At 42.8% G+C, this 16,916-nt stretch overlaps 1 protein-coding gene and 1 pseudogene across 1 annotated transcript; one reads left to right on the top strand and one right to left on the bottom strand.

The window, feature by feature from the left end:
* Positions 1-8,699: 8,699 nt before the first annotated feature.
* On the bottom strand, positions 8,700-9,738 carry LOC147963559 (uncharacterized). The gene is made up of 2 exons (XM_087529616.1): positions 9,660-9,738; positions 8,700-9,568 (listed from the first exon to the last, which is right to left on the bottom strand). Exons 1-2 carry the CDS (start codon positions 9,736-9,738, stop codon positions 8,700-8,702), a joined length of 948 nt encoding a protein of 315 aa, XP_087385742.1.
* A 5,734-nt stretch (positions 9,739-15,472) lies between these two features.
* On the top strand, positions 15,473-16,652 carry LOC147963558 (uncharacterized; annotated as a pseudogene).
* Positions 16,653-16,916: the final 264 nt, after the last annotated feature.

Here is a 16,916-nt window from a genome sequence, read left to right as displayed (position 1 = left end):
CTAGGAGAACTAGCTCCAATTAGCACCTCTTGGGTTGGACAGTTTGTTTGGGTGGGTTATAGATGCAACTATCTCAAACTAGCCCTCATGTTTAGATATAATTTAGGGCTATTTGAGCCCGAACTAGCTGAAACTAACTGTAACCTATGGATACAGCAGCAGTTAATCAGCCGATAATTTGTAAGAACAAACTAAACTCCTTCCGGCCCATAATATAAGATGTTAATTCATCTAATATGTGAGTATATTGGATGTTATAAGATACTCCCTCCATTCCTAAATATTTGTCTTTTTAGATATTTCAAATGGACTACCACATACGGATGTATATAGACATATTATAAAAGAGTGTTGTACTACATCATTGTGTAATTGGTGTTTAGCTTCTAATATCAACTTGGTGCTTTTAGGTACATATGTCATTGGTAAAGATCCGCATTTCGACCCTTTCTGCGTATGGGGCAATGAGATATTGATGAACTAGCATCAAGTGAGGAAGCTGATAAAGATTGTTGGTAAAATGGGTCCAAAGATGGCAATTAAACTATTTGTTTACACTTTATCCAAGACAACAGCGAACTGCAGGATGGTAAGTAAGAACTTTGCAGCCTTCTTTTTACTGCCCATAATAAGTTGTGTTAGATGAAATGACTGAATATTTTTCCTTTGCAGAGGTTGCCAAAGCAGTTTACTCAAGATTACCTCTCAAACTACATGATTGGTGGGCATGCAAAGGTTAAAGTATTTCTACCATAACACGATGATTATCTAGATGTTTTCATGAAGACCGTGAAGGATGGGCGGTCGGCCATCACAAGGGGTTGGACAAGAGTTGTGCGTGCCTTCTACATGGAGGAGGGCACAATATGGGCATTCCGCTTCATCTTGTTCAGCAACCAGAATATATTTCGCCTCTTTCTTTACCGTCTTTAATAGTACAAGTATACAACTATGGTTCATCATTCTTTATTTGGTTCTTATGTAATTCTTGAACATATGTACCTATGAATCGAATAATGCATTGGTTGTTTGAACCTGATGGATATGAATAAAGCTGTAGCATATATTCAAATCCAAATCCGGTACAATTTGGAAAAGCAGCAATTAAATTATGGTGAAAGTACACTCTCCAGGTTGTTATGGCACACACACTTGGTAATACACAAACGTTTGCGATATGCACCATAATCCGAGACAGATCACAGAGAGGAAATGTGTGCAAGCATGCACACAGTTGCCGTTTGCAAAGCGTGTGCGATGTCAGACAATATCACAAACGGTGCGGGCAAACTAAACATTTGTGTTAGTTGCCTTATCGAACACGACTAGCAACCATGAACTATTTCTGATGAAGTATGCATCATGAACGTTGCACCACAGAATAGCGTGTGCGATAGTTGTCGTGTACGACGATGTTACGACGGTCCGACTTTTTGTAATCCTGTCCAACACTCGTACGACGATTAGCTAATCTTCTTAACGGTGAACCGTTTGTGATGGGCCTCGCATCATAAACGTAGCACCACAGAATATCGACTGTGATGGCAATGCGAGCAGAAATGAATAGGAGTACTATAGGGGCCCTATCCCCGACTGTTTCTGGGTCGTGTGGGAAGGACCCCCCTATCGCCCATACTCACTTGGCGACGGTTCCAAATGCCGTCGCAGAAAGGGGTTAAAAACTGTTTGTGTAGGACCGACGTGCACCGGTGAGTATTAAGTTGATGAAGAACAGAGTAACACATTAAGTAAGATGACATGATGTAGAGGACTAAACTCAAGCAATATGATGCAAATCCCATATTTTTATCCTCGATGGCAACAATACAATGCGTGCCTTGTTGCCCCTACTATCACTAGGACAGGACACCGCAAGATTGAACCCAAAGCTAAGCACTTCTCCCATTGCAAGAAAAACCAATCTAGTTGGCCAAACCAAGCGGATAGTTCGAAGAGAATTACAAAGATATCAAATCATGCATATAAGAATTCAGAGAAGATTCAAATAATATTCATAGATAAGTTGATCATAGATCCACAATTCACCGGATCTCGACAAACACACCGCAAAAGAAGATTACATCGGATAGATCTCCAAGAACATCGAGGAGAACATGGTGTTGAGAATCAAAGAGAGAGAAGAAGCCATCTTGCTATAAGCTATGGACCCGTATGTCTGAGGTAAACTACTCACGCTTCATCGGAAGGGCAATAGAGTTGATGTAGAAGCCCTCCGTGATTCAATCCCCCTTCGGCAGGATGCCAGAAAAAGCCCCTAGATGGGATCTCACAGGTACAGAAGGTTGTGGTGGTGGAAAAGTGTTTTCGTGGATGCTTCTGGTGGTTTGGGGATATATGTGAATATATAGGACGAAGAATTAGGCCAGGGGAGTCATGAGGGGTCCACAAGGCAGGGGGCGCGCCCTCCCCCCTTGTGGCCGCCTCATGGCTCTTCCGACTTGATCTCCAAGTCTCCTGGGTGTCTTCTGGTCCAAGAAAAATCATCGCAAAGGTTTTATTCCATTTGGACTCCGTTTGGTATTCCTTTTCTGCGAAACACAAAAACAAGGAAAACAGAAACTGGCACTGGGCTCTAGGTTAATAGGTTAGTGCCAAAAATAATATAAAATAACATATTAATGCATATAAAACATCCAAAATAGATAATAAAATAGCATGGAACAATAAAAAATTATGGATACGTTGGAGACGTATCATCCATGTAGCTAGCTTTTTAACAAAGCGACGATCAATCAATCGAGTGCTAGGGGTTAAGATGGATAACTTGTAACATAATCGGAAACTAAGATCTAGCAAACATCATGATCCAACACATACACCACGGACCTGCGAGCCCGAAGAACATGCCTAGTGCCTCACTTGTCATCGGCGTAGCTGGCTGTGACATCGTGCCGCCACAAACGGGGGAAGACCGACGGAGAACAGAGGAAGACCAGCGAGGAAAGGAAGAAGACGAGCCGAATAGGAGGAAAAAGAAGTCACCGCCGGTGGCGCACATTAATGCGTGGTTGAGTGGAGAATAAAGTAGAGAGTTGGGGACCGAAAGCGCTTGGTCGGATGGGGATTTGGCTATTTTTCCTATTTGGTCTAGGTCAAACTTGTATCTTTGGGCTAATGGGCTGCCAATAAAACAACACACTACAAGCTATACCGTTTTAGCGCAATATACCGTGGTATTTCACGAATAGTCCCATCATAAGAAAAATTGCCAAACATTAGTGTGGCCTCTCCTCGTATGCTATAGCGCGCTACTAGTAAAGAAATTGCGCAGTATTTTTTCATTGAAAAAAGACATGATCTTCAGGTCAGAAAGATGGAAAGAGTATGTGGTATTTAGTTCTATAAAAGCACCAAAAATGCATTGACTATTTATGTTGGACATGAAAATATTCGAGAAAAGGTAGTATCCTATACTTGAGGTTTAAGGAGTAAGTTGTGGTTGACATTAGCATTGTGACTATTATTCAGAGAGAGGGGTCAGTGCCAAACTACTATAAAACAAGGAACCCAAGGATCGATGGTAATTAGTGTTGTCGTTGTCCAATTACTTATGTATGTTTGTGCTTTTCACTGTACTAGCATAATGGCCCACCCAATGTGCGGGCTAGAATTTTATAAAGTTGTATCGTGAATACATATTATTTAATTTGTCTAAGGAAACCTGCATCCAAATGTGATCACATTCTCAAATATGCGCCTTTGGTGAACATAGTTTTGTCTTAGGCATGTTTGATGCACGGGGATCATCATTATCCGTTGTCAACTTATTATGAAATTACAATGTCGTATTAGGTTACACTTATTCTCTTCGTAAAAAATGTGTGTTTTCCATATATTTTACCTTATTTTTGTGTTATATACTAACTATAAAAACATGAAATGATACAACTTTTTTTAATTGTGTTTTAAATCTTTTTCTGTGTATATGATTTTTAGTACATAAAATTCTTGGTAAAACGATGTGAATTATACTCTGAGGTATTAGTAATATTTTGCATGCGCATTGATTCTCAAGAGACGGTTTTGGTAGGATAAATTCACTCATATGCTATTTAAAGTGGACTTGACACACTTGAAATTTGCTTCAATTAATTTGGTGTTGAACATTTTTGTAATTTTTTATGAGTAACGACAATTCTAGAAATAGTTAATGATTTATAGTGAATGAACGAACCATACTGAGAATTCTGTCAGGAAGATTAGTTATGTTTTGTACATGACAATTAGCAATAGCTCAACTGTGAAAGTGAACATTTACTTGACTCGATGTGAAATATACATAACTCAAGCGAGCTAAATCATGAGTAACATGTAGAAAAATGATGGACATCAATACGGGTTGCTGTGGCCTTTAGATAAATTTATCCATGTTGGTGGTTCTCTCTATGGTTCTCTAGGGGGAAGGTACCAAACATGGGAAAGATATGATAGTTTCTTCATACTCTATCACATTATTTGATGGTTTCACACTCCTCACATAAGCTTCTTCAATGGTTTTAGTGTTACTATTCAATAGATTCTTTTTGTCGAGCAAAGAATAACCACATCATTGAATTCTTGTAAATAATTAGATAATAAAGGAAATAATTTTTTACTATGCATTTTTCCTTTGTTTTCTTCCTAGTAATAGTAACATAATTGAATTCTTTGTATTTCACTTTTTTGTAGGGGAAATGCCATCTTTTGTTTTGAAAAAATAATAAGATGCTGTGGTCCTATATAAATATTTTTTAGTTACACTACTTGAAGAAATATGGTTTGGTAAAAGTTGTCGAGAAGATGTTCTCTGGAGGACATATATTTGAAACATATTTCATAAAAAGTATAGTGAAAAGGAAAATATATATGTAATAGTAGCTAGTCTACTTAGACCTAGACATCGTTGAGATTGTAATCCGAAAGAAACCAAGAGACCCCTTTGTTGTGAATAGACAATGGAGAAACATATCTCGTTTTGTTGGAGTTTGATATGTTTTGACAATATGCCCACTAATTAGTACCAATAGAAAATATATGTATGTGCTTTCTCTGTACTATTATGAAAAGTGATGCCTCAAGGACCAAGATCATCTCACGTCCTACACTGCAACTTCAAGGCTTCAACACCTATTATGTAAGGAAATGGAGATTTGACTGGATTGAGTAGTAAAACGGTTACATAACTTAGAAACACGATGCAAACTTCTACCAATCAACATCCTAGTAAGGATACATGTTGGGAGCATATGTGTGGCGTGTGTGTATGGTTTTGGCCCAAAGGCCCACCCTTGTGTATACTTACTCATACCGTAGGTTATAGCTAGAGAGAAAGAGAGTCTTATAGGATGCCCCCCAATAAACAACATGGTGTGGTTCCTGTCAAAGAAAACATGGTATGACACCCAGGTTACAACTAAAGCTATTGCTAGCGGCGAGAGGAAAGTTGGTGCTCGTAGTCGTAGTTGTGGGTGAAGAGAGGTTCTGGTGCTAGCGGAGCTTCTGGAGTGAGGGGAAAACTTCATGGGGGAAGCTGCAGCAGAGCGGTAGCCTTTAGCGGAGAGGAACTTGTCTGGAGTAGAGGGGAGAACCTCTGGTGGTGGTGGACTAGAGCAGAGTGAAGAGGTGCTTGTAGCTAGGAGTGCCGGGTAGCGCAGCAAATTGGCATTGAAGCTTTTGGCGTACAACCAGGGACCGGGGCCCCTCCTTGAGGCGCGCAGGAATTGTAGGTCGTGGGTGCTGGGGGTAGCTGCAAGAGGTGGATGTGTGGCTGGCTGGCTGCTCGAAATCAAAAGCTCATCCGAGACGACGGCCGATAGTGCGTGCAAGTAAAAGTACCTGCATGTCTATGGTGTTGGTTTGTGATGGTGAAAAGTATAGATGGGTGAGGTATGTACGGATACTATCACCTGGAGGTAGCGATGCTGGTGTAGCGAGTACTGTAGCAAATAAGTAGAGAAGAGTTGTGTTGCCTGAATCTGTTTTTGGGCCGCTAATGCTGCTATCTTATAGTGGAGTGAAGGAGAAGTTTTTTTGCTGGTTGCTGAAAGAAGGAAGATGAGAACTTCTTTTAGGAGGTCTGGCTAGTGTTTGTGGTAGGGAGGAGCATGGTGGATTTAGGGCCTTGCTGTGCTAGTTGCATTGAACCTAGTTGTTAATTGTTCTTCCTCATGTAAGCTGAAAGAGAATATCTGGTAGGGAAGAAGAGAGTAGACTTAGTTCCTTGCTCTTGGTGCTTTCTATTGAGACTTGACAATGGGAGAAATTCAAAAATTGAGAAGCTAATTCAAAAAACCTAGAAAACTCATAGAATCTCCAACCATAACCCTATAATAGGGCACCAAAAACAGTCGGAGCAAAATATGAGGCACCAAAAAGTGATTTTTTTGGGCACCAGAAAATGTTCATCTCAAACAACAGTCTAAATTTGGTGCCCTAAAATACACCGTGACTGTCGTTTTGTGGGTGTTCTATTTTAGGGAAGTTGCTGGAGCAGCGTTTCCGGCACAAAGTGATATAAAACAACCACTTTATTGACGTCCTGCATGGTCCCCCATTTGGGGGAAATTATGTGGCAGCAACTGAAGTGTTGTATATTTGCATCATATGGCCACTTGTCGCCACCGTTGTAGGGCAAGGCTCTTCGCCGGAAGTGTCGTAGAAAGTTTAGCGCCTCTACGCATACTATCGTATGTGTTGTTTGCCCAGGAGGATGTCGGAGGTGTTGAGGAGGCTCTATGCAGGAGGAATCGAGTGGGCTTTTGCCGAAATAAACGATTCCATTGCGATGGAGGTACTGGCAGGAGATGAAGAAGGAGACAGACTGGGAAGCTTGCAAGCCTCACCTCATGGAAGGGGTCCACGGTGAGTGTGCCAGAGACGTGTTGGTGTAGTTCCACATCAAGGTGCCATCATCTCGCTCAGATCGCTCCCAGTGGTTATGCCCTATAAAGAAGGAGGAGGTTATAGGCCGCCATCGCGTCTGTGGCATGAGCCTCTTGCCACAGAGGTTAAGGTAGATAGAACCAATGATGAGGTGGATGGGTGGAGTTCATTGATGGTTTTTAAATTTCATGATCTACTTTTGATCTGTCATTGATGATTTTAAAATTCAATTAAAAGTTCATGATTGGCTCTTGATCCAGCCTACATGTGCTTGAGTAAGCATGATGCGGTGTGTTTTATTCTCCAGGTTTAATAGTTGATTAGGTTGCGTCTCACAGTGTTTGTTCTATCGCTAGGGTTTATTGAAAAGAGGGAGGGTCCCTAAAGAATGATGAGCCAATCTTTCCTAGGTGGGGTCAATGGTGTCCGATTTACGAGTTATGAATTCTCTCTTCAGAAGCAAAGAAACAAAGCCATTCAGATGATACATGCTCCTAGCATTAGTGAATTCATTGTGGACCAATTGGTAGAATATATCATTGTAAGTGGCACAACATACAAGTTGATGCTTATAATTCAAACATTTTCTAAATGGCTCTATGCCTCTATGCGTATATGTCTAAAGGGCATGTTGCTTCTTCAGTCTCATTTGAATATATAAGGCGCGCATGCAATTTTAATAATACTCTCTTTTTTGCTCTCATTTATTTGTTGACTTTTGAGACTGAATATTTTTTCACTCATACCCAGGACGCAAGTAGAAGGAAGCCCCATCAATTTAGAAGCAACTATTGTGGCTAATAGTTCAATGGGCAATTTTTTTGCTCGGTGCTCCATGATATTTAAGCTAGTATTTTAACAAACTGAAAGATGTTCCAAACATTCTCTATCACTAGCGCGGTTCAATGAAGGTGAGCCATGCGGTGGCCGAGATCATCGCCTTGGGATTGACCATTAGACATATTGTGATAGGGTGGAGACCACGCTCATGTTGCCCCAACACAATTTCAGCATCGATGACATTCCACTGGAATCCTTGGACAACCAGCCTCGTGTCATTGCAAAGTCCATTTGCAGGGTCAATATTTCTAGGATTTTTTATTTCCATGCCCTCGGTTCCTTAGCAGTACTCATTCATCCCCTCGCTCTTAACTTTTGCTCACTTTTCCCCACTCCCTTGCCAGAAACCCTCATAACTGGGCACAATGGACGTTGCTGTCGGGTCAAAGGCTTTGACTGTTAGCTGACAATTTTTATAAATAACTAGAACTCACCTCTAATAGCCAGCTCAGCAACGCGCTTGTCTTGGGAGGACACATGGCTTGCATATTCGCCTCGCTCTTCTCCCCGTGCTTGACAGCGTTTTCAAAAGAACTCAACCTCTATATATAGCCCAGCTAGAACGTCGAGGCTCTATTCAGATTCAAATTTTTACGAATTTGTGGAACAGTTCTAACCCACACATGTTAGATATCTTGGTCCTTTTTGAATGACACGATGTGCATGTTTGGCAGATGGGGTTGAAGCTGCAGCACAGGTGGGGAATTCTTACTCAATTCAAAGCCATATACCCTCCACAAGGCTTCGGGAGGAGTCACCCACCTAGCATCTCTATATTGTTTGATCTCATCTATTTCTCCATTCTTGTCACCCTTGTCAGCCTCTCTCATAGAAATAGATGCCCTATCATGACCCTTGTATATGTACTTGAATAGGTATTTAACTGCCTTTATGCTTCCACATGCCTCAGCATTGATGTGACAATTGAAGTAATGTAGTAGGTGCGGGTTGTATAGGACGACCCACCTATTATCTAGTCATTCCTTTCGGACCATTGCTTTGCGACCGTCTTCACGTCGTTTGTATAGAGGGTAGGAGTCCTTGCCTTGCAAGGTAGCTGCGTTGAAAGGCCAAGCATAGTGATTCTTGCAAGTAGGACGACCCTTTGTGCATGGGCATTCACGATTCAAAGCACCACATGGTCCATGCATCATATGCTTCACGACCATTTTGTATAGTTCTGGGTACTTCTTGTTTGGGAGTTCGGCTGAGATAAGACGGTCATACTGCTCGGAGCATGTGAGCTTGTACCGCCCCTCCATGATGAGAAGCAAGTGGGCATCGGGCAGACCCCTCTTTTGGAACTCCACCACATACACATAAGCCCTCACCTTGCCCAAGATGCCCTTTTGAAGCAACTTATTCTTGAGTTCCTCTAACTTTGCCCTGAAAACATGAACAACGAGATCTGGACGATCCTGAGGTGTCTGATCAGGATAGAGTTGTTGCTTAATCTCGTCCCAGTTTGGGTTACATGTCATTGTGAGGAAGACATCCGGCTTGCCATACTTCTGCACTAAGGCTATAGCATCCATGTAGCGACGCCTCTTGTCCTGTGGACCCCTGATAAATTTTGTGCTTAGCACTGTACGCTTTCCAATAGCATCCGCCCTATCCTCACCAGCATGTAAGTTGTCCATCAAACCTTGGTATAGGTCCTCCCTTATTGTATCTTGATGGCCCCATATATAATCCAAACGAGAGTTCTCGATCTTGATGTATGTGTCGACCGTAAACTGTTGGAAAAGACGTTTGCCATAGAGGATCGGATTGAATATACCTGGACGCATCTGGAATTTGTAGCAATAGTAGTCCCACACAGACACACATAGTCTGCCTCCAGAAGCTGCATACAAAATTGAAACTCGATGGTGTTGATAACTGGAGAAAATATTGCAAACTAGACTACTCATGTAACAACTAATTGCAACACTAACCTTCATCATCATCATTCTTGCCGTTGAGTGGGGGTTTGTTAGATACATTGTTATCACGACGAGCTAGACAGGCTGCCATCACAATTTCATAGGACACACCTTCCTTTGGGATATCGATATGCCACCCAAGGTCACCTCTAGGGAAGAACATTGGGTAGGACAGGGCATCATATCATCCATGATAGGACTTGATGCCATATATATATATATATATATATATATATATATATATATATATATATATATATATCTATTATTCCCTTGTAGGATGATGCTGTTACCGAACTGCCTTCGGCGTTCACTACCCTCCACCCACACAGCGGCTACTTCTGAAGTGGTTGGTGCATTATATTTTTTTCTAGTCCATCCTTTGGTCAAGGTTAAATGTTATACAATGGTCATCAACATGCCCCATACTCTAAAGGTTTTCAGAGGATGGGTTGCCACGAAGTATGTCGACCACTTGTGTGATTACTTGTTTGTCTTTCTGACATTGTTCTTTGCCGCAACTGTGGTACCTATGCTCTAAACTGGGATCATCATCATAGAAGTAGAGCTCTAGATGACTACGATCAAAACCTTCTTGTTTACCAAATGACTGTATGTTGTGGTACATTTGGCCATGGGCACGAAATGTATAGATAGGGTGCTTTGATGTGTTTGTTGTATCACTATCAAGGTGAAAATATAGTGAGGTGAATGAGAAATGGCTATTTAAAAACCTGGTGTTGTCGTGAAAATGAATAGCATCAGGGTCTGCACTCGTCCACAGCCTCATGAGCTCGGGTGGTGTTTCCGTGTTGGCTAGTTTGATCTTCCCCTTACGACGGGAGAATCCTATGGCCTCACGTTCAATCTTCTATGCATAGCAATGCTTGCAGTCTTCCACTGGCTTCAGCTTGTGCGTGTTTGTCGTGATTTTGCTATACACCATGTCATAGGATCTAGAACACCTGATACTGAAGCAGGGTCATCGTCAGCCTCATCCATATCGATATCCTCATCGGTGTCCTCTGAAATGGTACTTGACACCATGAGTACAAAAATACACACATGATATATCCACAACGACGTGGAACCTGACAAAAGTACATTGCCCAGCAAACATGTAACCTTCCTCGTCTTCTAAGTCTTCCTCCAATATGACACCCTCTTCATTGCCTATTTTATAATTACTTATGAGCCCTATGCCTCAAATAGTTGTGTTATAAATTTAGTAAAAAAATACCATCATTATTGGCTTCTAAGTGTGTTGAAAGTTCAAAACGGCTGCAACCTTCCATAGTCATCAACAGATTTTCATTCGTCAATGGATCCACATCATTGTTCGGCGTTGAATGTATTTTGTCAGTCTCAGGTACTTGGGATGTACTTTCTGCGAATACAACATAAAGTATGGTCATTACAATTTTCAGTGACCTATATTAGAGAAGCATACAAATGAAGTAAAAAATATTACCATTGTTAATTGATGGGTTTTCATCCATTGATGTGGTCATATTCTTCCTACCACTTGTGTGGAAAGCTTGGTTTTGGTGCTCCATCAAAGCGTTTCTTTCTCCGGGTATCACATGTTTTCTTCGTGGTACTTTACTGACATCCATATCAGGGATCTCCACACCCGACATATGCTCAGAAGCAGATTGGATATAAACAGGGGTGCCATTGACCTGTGTGATTATGGAGCTATGAGTACAAGATGCGTTCGCATTAATATGATCAAACTCGGGGATAAACTATGGGTTCTCCATGGCTATGGAATCTTGATGTTCCGGCCTGACGCCTGGAGAGCCCTCTTTGCTTGCTTTTTCTCTGCAGTCATATTGGCATAGCATGCCCTATCCTCTGCACGTGTAGTATTGGTTTGCTCTAATGATAATGCTAAATAATTAAGATGGTTGGCTGGTGTGGAAAGATCACAGAAAATGTGTTGCATGCTATTAGTGGTCGGTGTTGTGCAATTCCTACCTGACGTCTGACGATGAATTTCCTGCGTCACGTTGCCTTTGTAGTAGTTCATCTTTCTTCTTGATATCCATTTGTGCATACCGTTCCCTATCTCGTTGCCTCTTTCACTCTTTGGGATCTAGGGGTTGTGGTTGAATACGGATGGCGGGGGTTCATCATTTCTAAAATCATTGATGTCAATATCTACATAGCATAATGGCATCACATACTTTGTCACCACAAGACATAATTACTAACATAGATGCACTCATTTCAAAGAGGAATTAGTTCAATCATACCAGCCATGATGTTTTCTTGCACTTGAGATGGCATATGAACGGGTTGCCTCTGGTATGTGTCGTTTCTGTTTAGCCACTCGCTATCTTCAACAGGAACCTCATTTTCCTTGTTCCTTGTCGATGATTTTCTTTTTTTGATCAGCTTCACGTTGCCTTTTTAATAGTTCAGCTTTCTTCGTGCTATCCATCTGTGCATATCGATCCCTATCACGCTGCCTCTTCCGCTCTTTGGCATCTGTACGTCGTGGCTCAATGATGGATGATGGGAGCCCATCATTATTGCAATTAGGTACGCCAACAATATCTACTTAGGCAAAAAATCTTCACATGTGTAGCCCCATAAGGCATGAATTATCAGTATATATGCACTCATTTTAACAAAGAATTAGTTGCCTTCATACCAGTTAGGAGGTTGTCTTGCCCATGAGATGGCATATGGATTGTTTGACGTTCGTATGTGCCATCTATGTTTAACCATTCGCTAGCTTCATTGTGGTCCACATTTTCCTCATTCCATGCCTTGTCTCCTAGGCAGAATCAAGGACCAGATTTTTTAGTTACGTTAGGAAAATGGAACCAATAAGTGGTATGATTGCACTAATGAGGTTATTGATCGTGAAGTGCACCTTCAACAATTCACTTGTTTTGCAGTTGGGAGGGCATAAGTCGAGTTGTCCCTAACTGTGCCTCTTCGGAATTAATTGATGTTTGACCTTTCTTTTTTCTGTAGGCTTCACGACGCTTCTTAAGTAGTTCATCTTTCTTCTGTTGATCCATTTGCACATATCGCTCCCTAGCACATTGTCTATTCCGTTCTCCCGCATCCGTAGGTTGGCCTTCAAGGTTGACAACGCCTAAAAAATACATAATGTAATCAATAGGTGTTGTGCAACACATGGTACATCTACAATTTATCCGATCAATCAATATTACCTGCCTTGATGGAGTTGGACAATTCTTTGAAAGGAATACGTTCACTGGATGGTGTTGGAGAATCCACCTGCAAGGGAATTTAGAAAGAATCCATCTGCCGGCCGCTTCAGTAGGAGACCTGTTGGCGGCGGCGACAGCGGGAGAGGGCGGTGCTGTTGGCGGCGAGGACAGGGTCTGGTGCAGCCGGTGTTGTTGGACAGTGACGGCGGGACGGAGCGATCCAGGTGGGGAGACGACGCGATGGAAGACGGCGCAAGCCGGGCAGGAGACCACGCGATCCAGGCGATGGCTGCGGCGGGACGCACAGGCTGTCACGCACGGTGCAGTGGTCCCTGTGCGTGCGGGGAAAGAGACGGGAGGCCAAGGCGTGATTGAAGGGATCGCTGATTGATTGAACATAAATATGCTCGCTCTGACGGGGACATGGTTTAGAGAGAAAAAAACGTTGAAGGGAGACGGGGACGTGAGGTGTGACGAAGGGAAGGAGCGGAAAACGTCCTAAGCGAAACGGGAACCTTACTAATGTTAAAGTTCATTCACTATTGTTTTAGGTAATGAATTAGATAGGGGAGATAATCAAGTTTCATATTCTTTTGCGAACTGGCCTAGCTCAGATGGTTAGTTCTGTATGATGGAACCAACCCATCAGGGTTTAAGTCCTAAACTTCGCACTAATGCTCGCATTTTGCTGAATTTATTTCAGGCTTTCCGGTGATATTTGTTCAACGGGAAAAACATACCCATCGACTACATATGCGCCTGTGCTGACTTCGTCAATATCAAGATCACATGTAGATTCAGTCTCTCAGAGCTGCTCATAGGATAGGGTGTGCGTGCGTGCGTGCGTTTATAGGGATAAGTGTGAATGCATATGTATGAGCGTCTACGTCTATACTATGTAAAAAATATTCATATGCTTTTAGGGTTTTAGGGTAAAGCTTTTGAAACTTGCTAAATTTATCAAAGTTCATATCAAGTTTTAGTAGTTGAAACTTGCCCGCCCGCCAAATTTTCCTCGCAATTCACAAAGTCATTGGATTCGCTACGACGATAAAATAAATTTATCGGAACCGGTACCTACCGGTTGGAAGTCCACGGCCAGCAGTATGCAGTGCAGCCTCGTGCTTCGCCAGCGGAAGATGGAGAGTGAGGGGAAGGGGCTAGGAACGCCAAGGGGAAGGGGACAGGTATTTTTGAAACGGAGGCAAAATGATTGCCTCATAAGAGGATTGGTATTGACTATTATGTTTTTTTAGGAGGACTATTATGGTTTTGCATTTGCCTAAAAAAATTACTTAAGAGTTCGCCACACTTTCATCCTTTTTCGTCCTCCGTCTCCGGCATATCTATAGCTTGCCACTTCTTCCAATGCATCTTCCCTTTAATTTCATCTCCTCCCACCAGTACCGAGCCACAATGCTAGCAATCTTTTTGCATGTTTTCTTTAACAGTTTAAGACAGCTCATTGAATAGGTAGGTAGAAATAGCTTCACATATTGACTTGATCAAAACCTCTCTAGCCGCACTATTCATACTGGTCCTCTGTTGACCTACCCAAAGCAGTAGGTAGCCTCAAATATTTCTCCGCGAGTGCTTTCGTTTGAATATCGGCCCCCTCATGAAAGGCCACCTTATTTTCAAGTGAATAGTTGTCTTTAAATAAAATTTGCAGAGATGTACTCCCTCCGTGTCAAAATAAGTGACTCAACTTTGTCCTAACTTCATTTTTAGGACGGAGGGAGTAGTATACGTACCTAGGTTCGTGTGCATCTTTTGTAGACCTTTTTGGAACTTTTAAATATGATTTTAGATTATTTATTTTCAAAAAAAGACCTACGTGTAGCTAACAGGTATTAGCGAGCCAGAGTGCAAATTTACACGATGAAATACGTTTTGATGTCACCTAGGAAAAAAGTATGTTTTGATGAAAGATACACAAAAATGATAAAATCATGTATTTTCAGCAGACATTATTCACTATAAAAGTCCATAATTTTGTTTTTTATGCAGCTCACACCGTAGCGTATTTCGTCATAAAATTTAACAGAAATGTAGTATACATCTCCATGTTCATGTTTATTTTTTTTCAGATTTATTTGAAGCTTCAAAATAAGTTTTTCGAATTTTTCAAAAAGAATGGCCTACATGTGCTCTAGCTAGTACACAAATTCGCACTCATGAATGGCTCGGCTTCGCTCAGATGTTGGTTTCCTTTTCTTGGAGCACGTGGAGTGACAAATTGGGCTTCGAGGCCCACTTTGCTCACAAGTTATTAGGCTAGTCATAGTGGGAGTAACTTAGCTAGTAACATAGCGCACTTCAAGAAAATTCTGTTTATGTGGCAAATAATTAATGAGAGATGGTAACATAATATGTTATTATAACATAACGTTTTTCAAGACAAAATGAGTCTACGAGCTAATAAATGAAACCATCTATAATACTACTAGTATGTTATTTTGTATTATGAAGGTACTAACTTAGACTAGTGTCATATGCATGACACTAGTCTAAGTTACCCCCTACTATGACCAGCCTTAGGCTTCTTCTCTCTTTGGTGCGTCGCTGCAAAAAGCTTGACCGGGCGGCCAATCACCACGAGCATCTCTCGCACCAACCGGCGGCGCCTGCGCCATGCTCCGCCTCCGAAGTTGCATCCTCGCCCACCTTATATCCTCTCCCACCACCTGCCACAGATCCCCTTCCCCTCTCCGCCGTCTCCTCTCGCCGCACCCCCATTTCCCCACGCACCGGAATCACCGGATTCGCGGTCGAGGAGTAACTGGTAGACACCTGCGGTCTCACCCAAGCACAGGCGCTGAAGGCCTCCACGAAGCTCTCCCACCTCAGATCCCCCACCAAGCCATACGCCGTCCTCGCCTTCCTCGCCGGCCTTGGCCTCTCCACCGCAGACGTCGCTGCCGCCGTCGCCAGGGACCCGCAGCTCCTCTCGCCGGCGTGGAGAGGACCCTGTGCCCCATCGCAGTCGGGCTCACCGGCCTCGGTCTGTCGCATTCCGAGACTGCGCGCCTCCTCTCGCTCTCTTCCGCTGCAAATCCATCGTCTCCAAGGTGCACTACTACCTGCGCCTCTTCGGATCCTCCGAGGAGTTCCTCCAAGCGTTCAAGCGTAACAACCGTCTCCTCTCGCACAGCCTCGAGAGGGTGGTCAAGCCAAATGTGGCGTTACTGCAGGAGTGCACGCTAGGTGCTTGCGATATTGCCAAGGTGTGTGCCACTGTACCAAGGATGCTCACCGCCAGTGCGGAACGAATACGGGCGGCGGCGGCGTTCGCCTAAGCTCTTGGTGTGCCCCGTGGCTCCGTGATGTCCAGGAAAATTCTGCTGTGTGTCGAATTGCTCGGAGAGGAGAAGATTGCCGCCAAAGTGAAGTACTTGAAGAGCACCTTGGGCTGGTCGGATGCTGAGGTTGGCAACTGGGCATTGCTTTGTCCAAGGATCCGTCTGTGCTGAGGAGGTCAAAGAACATGCTGCAGCACAGATCCGAGTTCCTTCTCTCCGAGTTGGGGTTGGAGCCGGCCTACATTGCTCATCAACCGGCAATGCTCACTTACAGCTTGGAGGGCCGGCTCAGACCCCGCTACTATGTAGTGAAATTTCTTAAGGAAAATGGATTGCTAGTGCACAGCCATAGCTACTATAAAGCACTGCTGTGGACTGAGAAGGTATTTATGGAGAAGTACATATGCCCTCACATGGAAGCTGCACCACACCTTGCTGAAGACTACGCTGCCGCCTGCCGAGGGGAAGTGCCGACAAGATTCAGATTTGCATCACCCAAGAACGAGCTATGAAAATCGGTGAACTGTGATGGTGCAACAAAGTTTTTATTCTCCATAGTAAGCTGGTAATAAAAATTTCGGTGTACTTTGCTTAACTAGATGCTGTTTTTCTGCCCTGTTAGATGCAGAATCTGGTTGAACTGATGATTTGGTTCCTGATTGCTGATATCTTATCATTTACTCCCTCCGTTCGGAATTACTTGTCTTGAAAATGAATGTATCTAGAACTAAAATACGTCTAGATACATCCATTTCTATGACAAGTAATTCCGAACG

Source organism: Triticum urartu, chromosome 6A (genome assembly GCF_056163025.1).
Source record: "Triticum urartu cultivar PI428250 chromosome 6A, HENAU_Tu73, whole genome shotgun sequence".
Taxonomy (NCBI): domain Eukaryota; kingdom Viridiplantae; phylum Streptophyta; class Magnoliopsida; order Poales; family Poaceae; genus Triticum; species Triticum urartu.
The sequence above is the reverse complement of the archived record's forward strand: the minus strand, read 5'-3'. Positions and strand labels throughout refer to the sequence as shown.

Bases quoted from the DNA above. Each gene is read 5' to 3' on its own strand.
- LOC147963559 (XM_087529616.1), bottom strand. From the start codon at position 9,738: ATGGCAGCCTGTCTAGCTCGTCGTGATAACAATGTATCTAACAAACCC. The intron at 9,569-9,659 runs GTTAGTGTTGCA...TTTTGTATGCAG, and splicing joins CAAGAATGATGATGATGAAG to CTTCTGGAGGCAGACTATGT.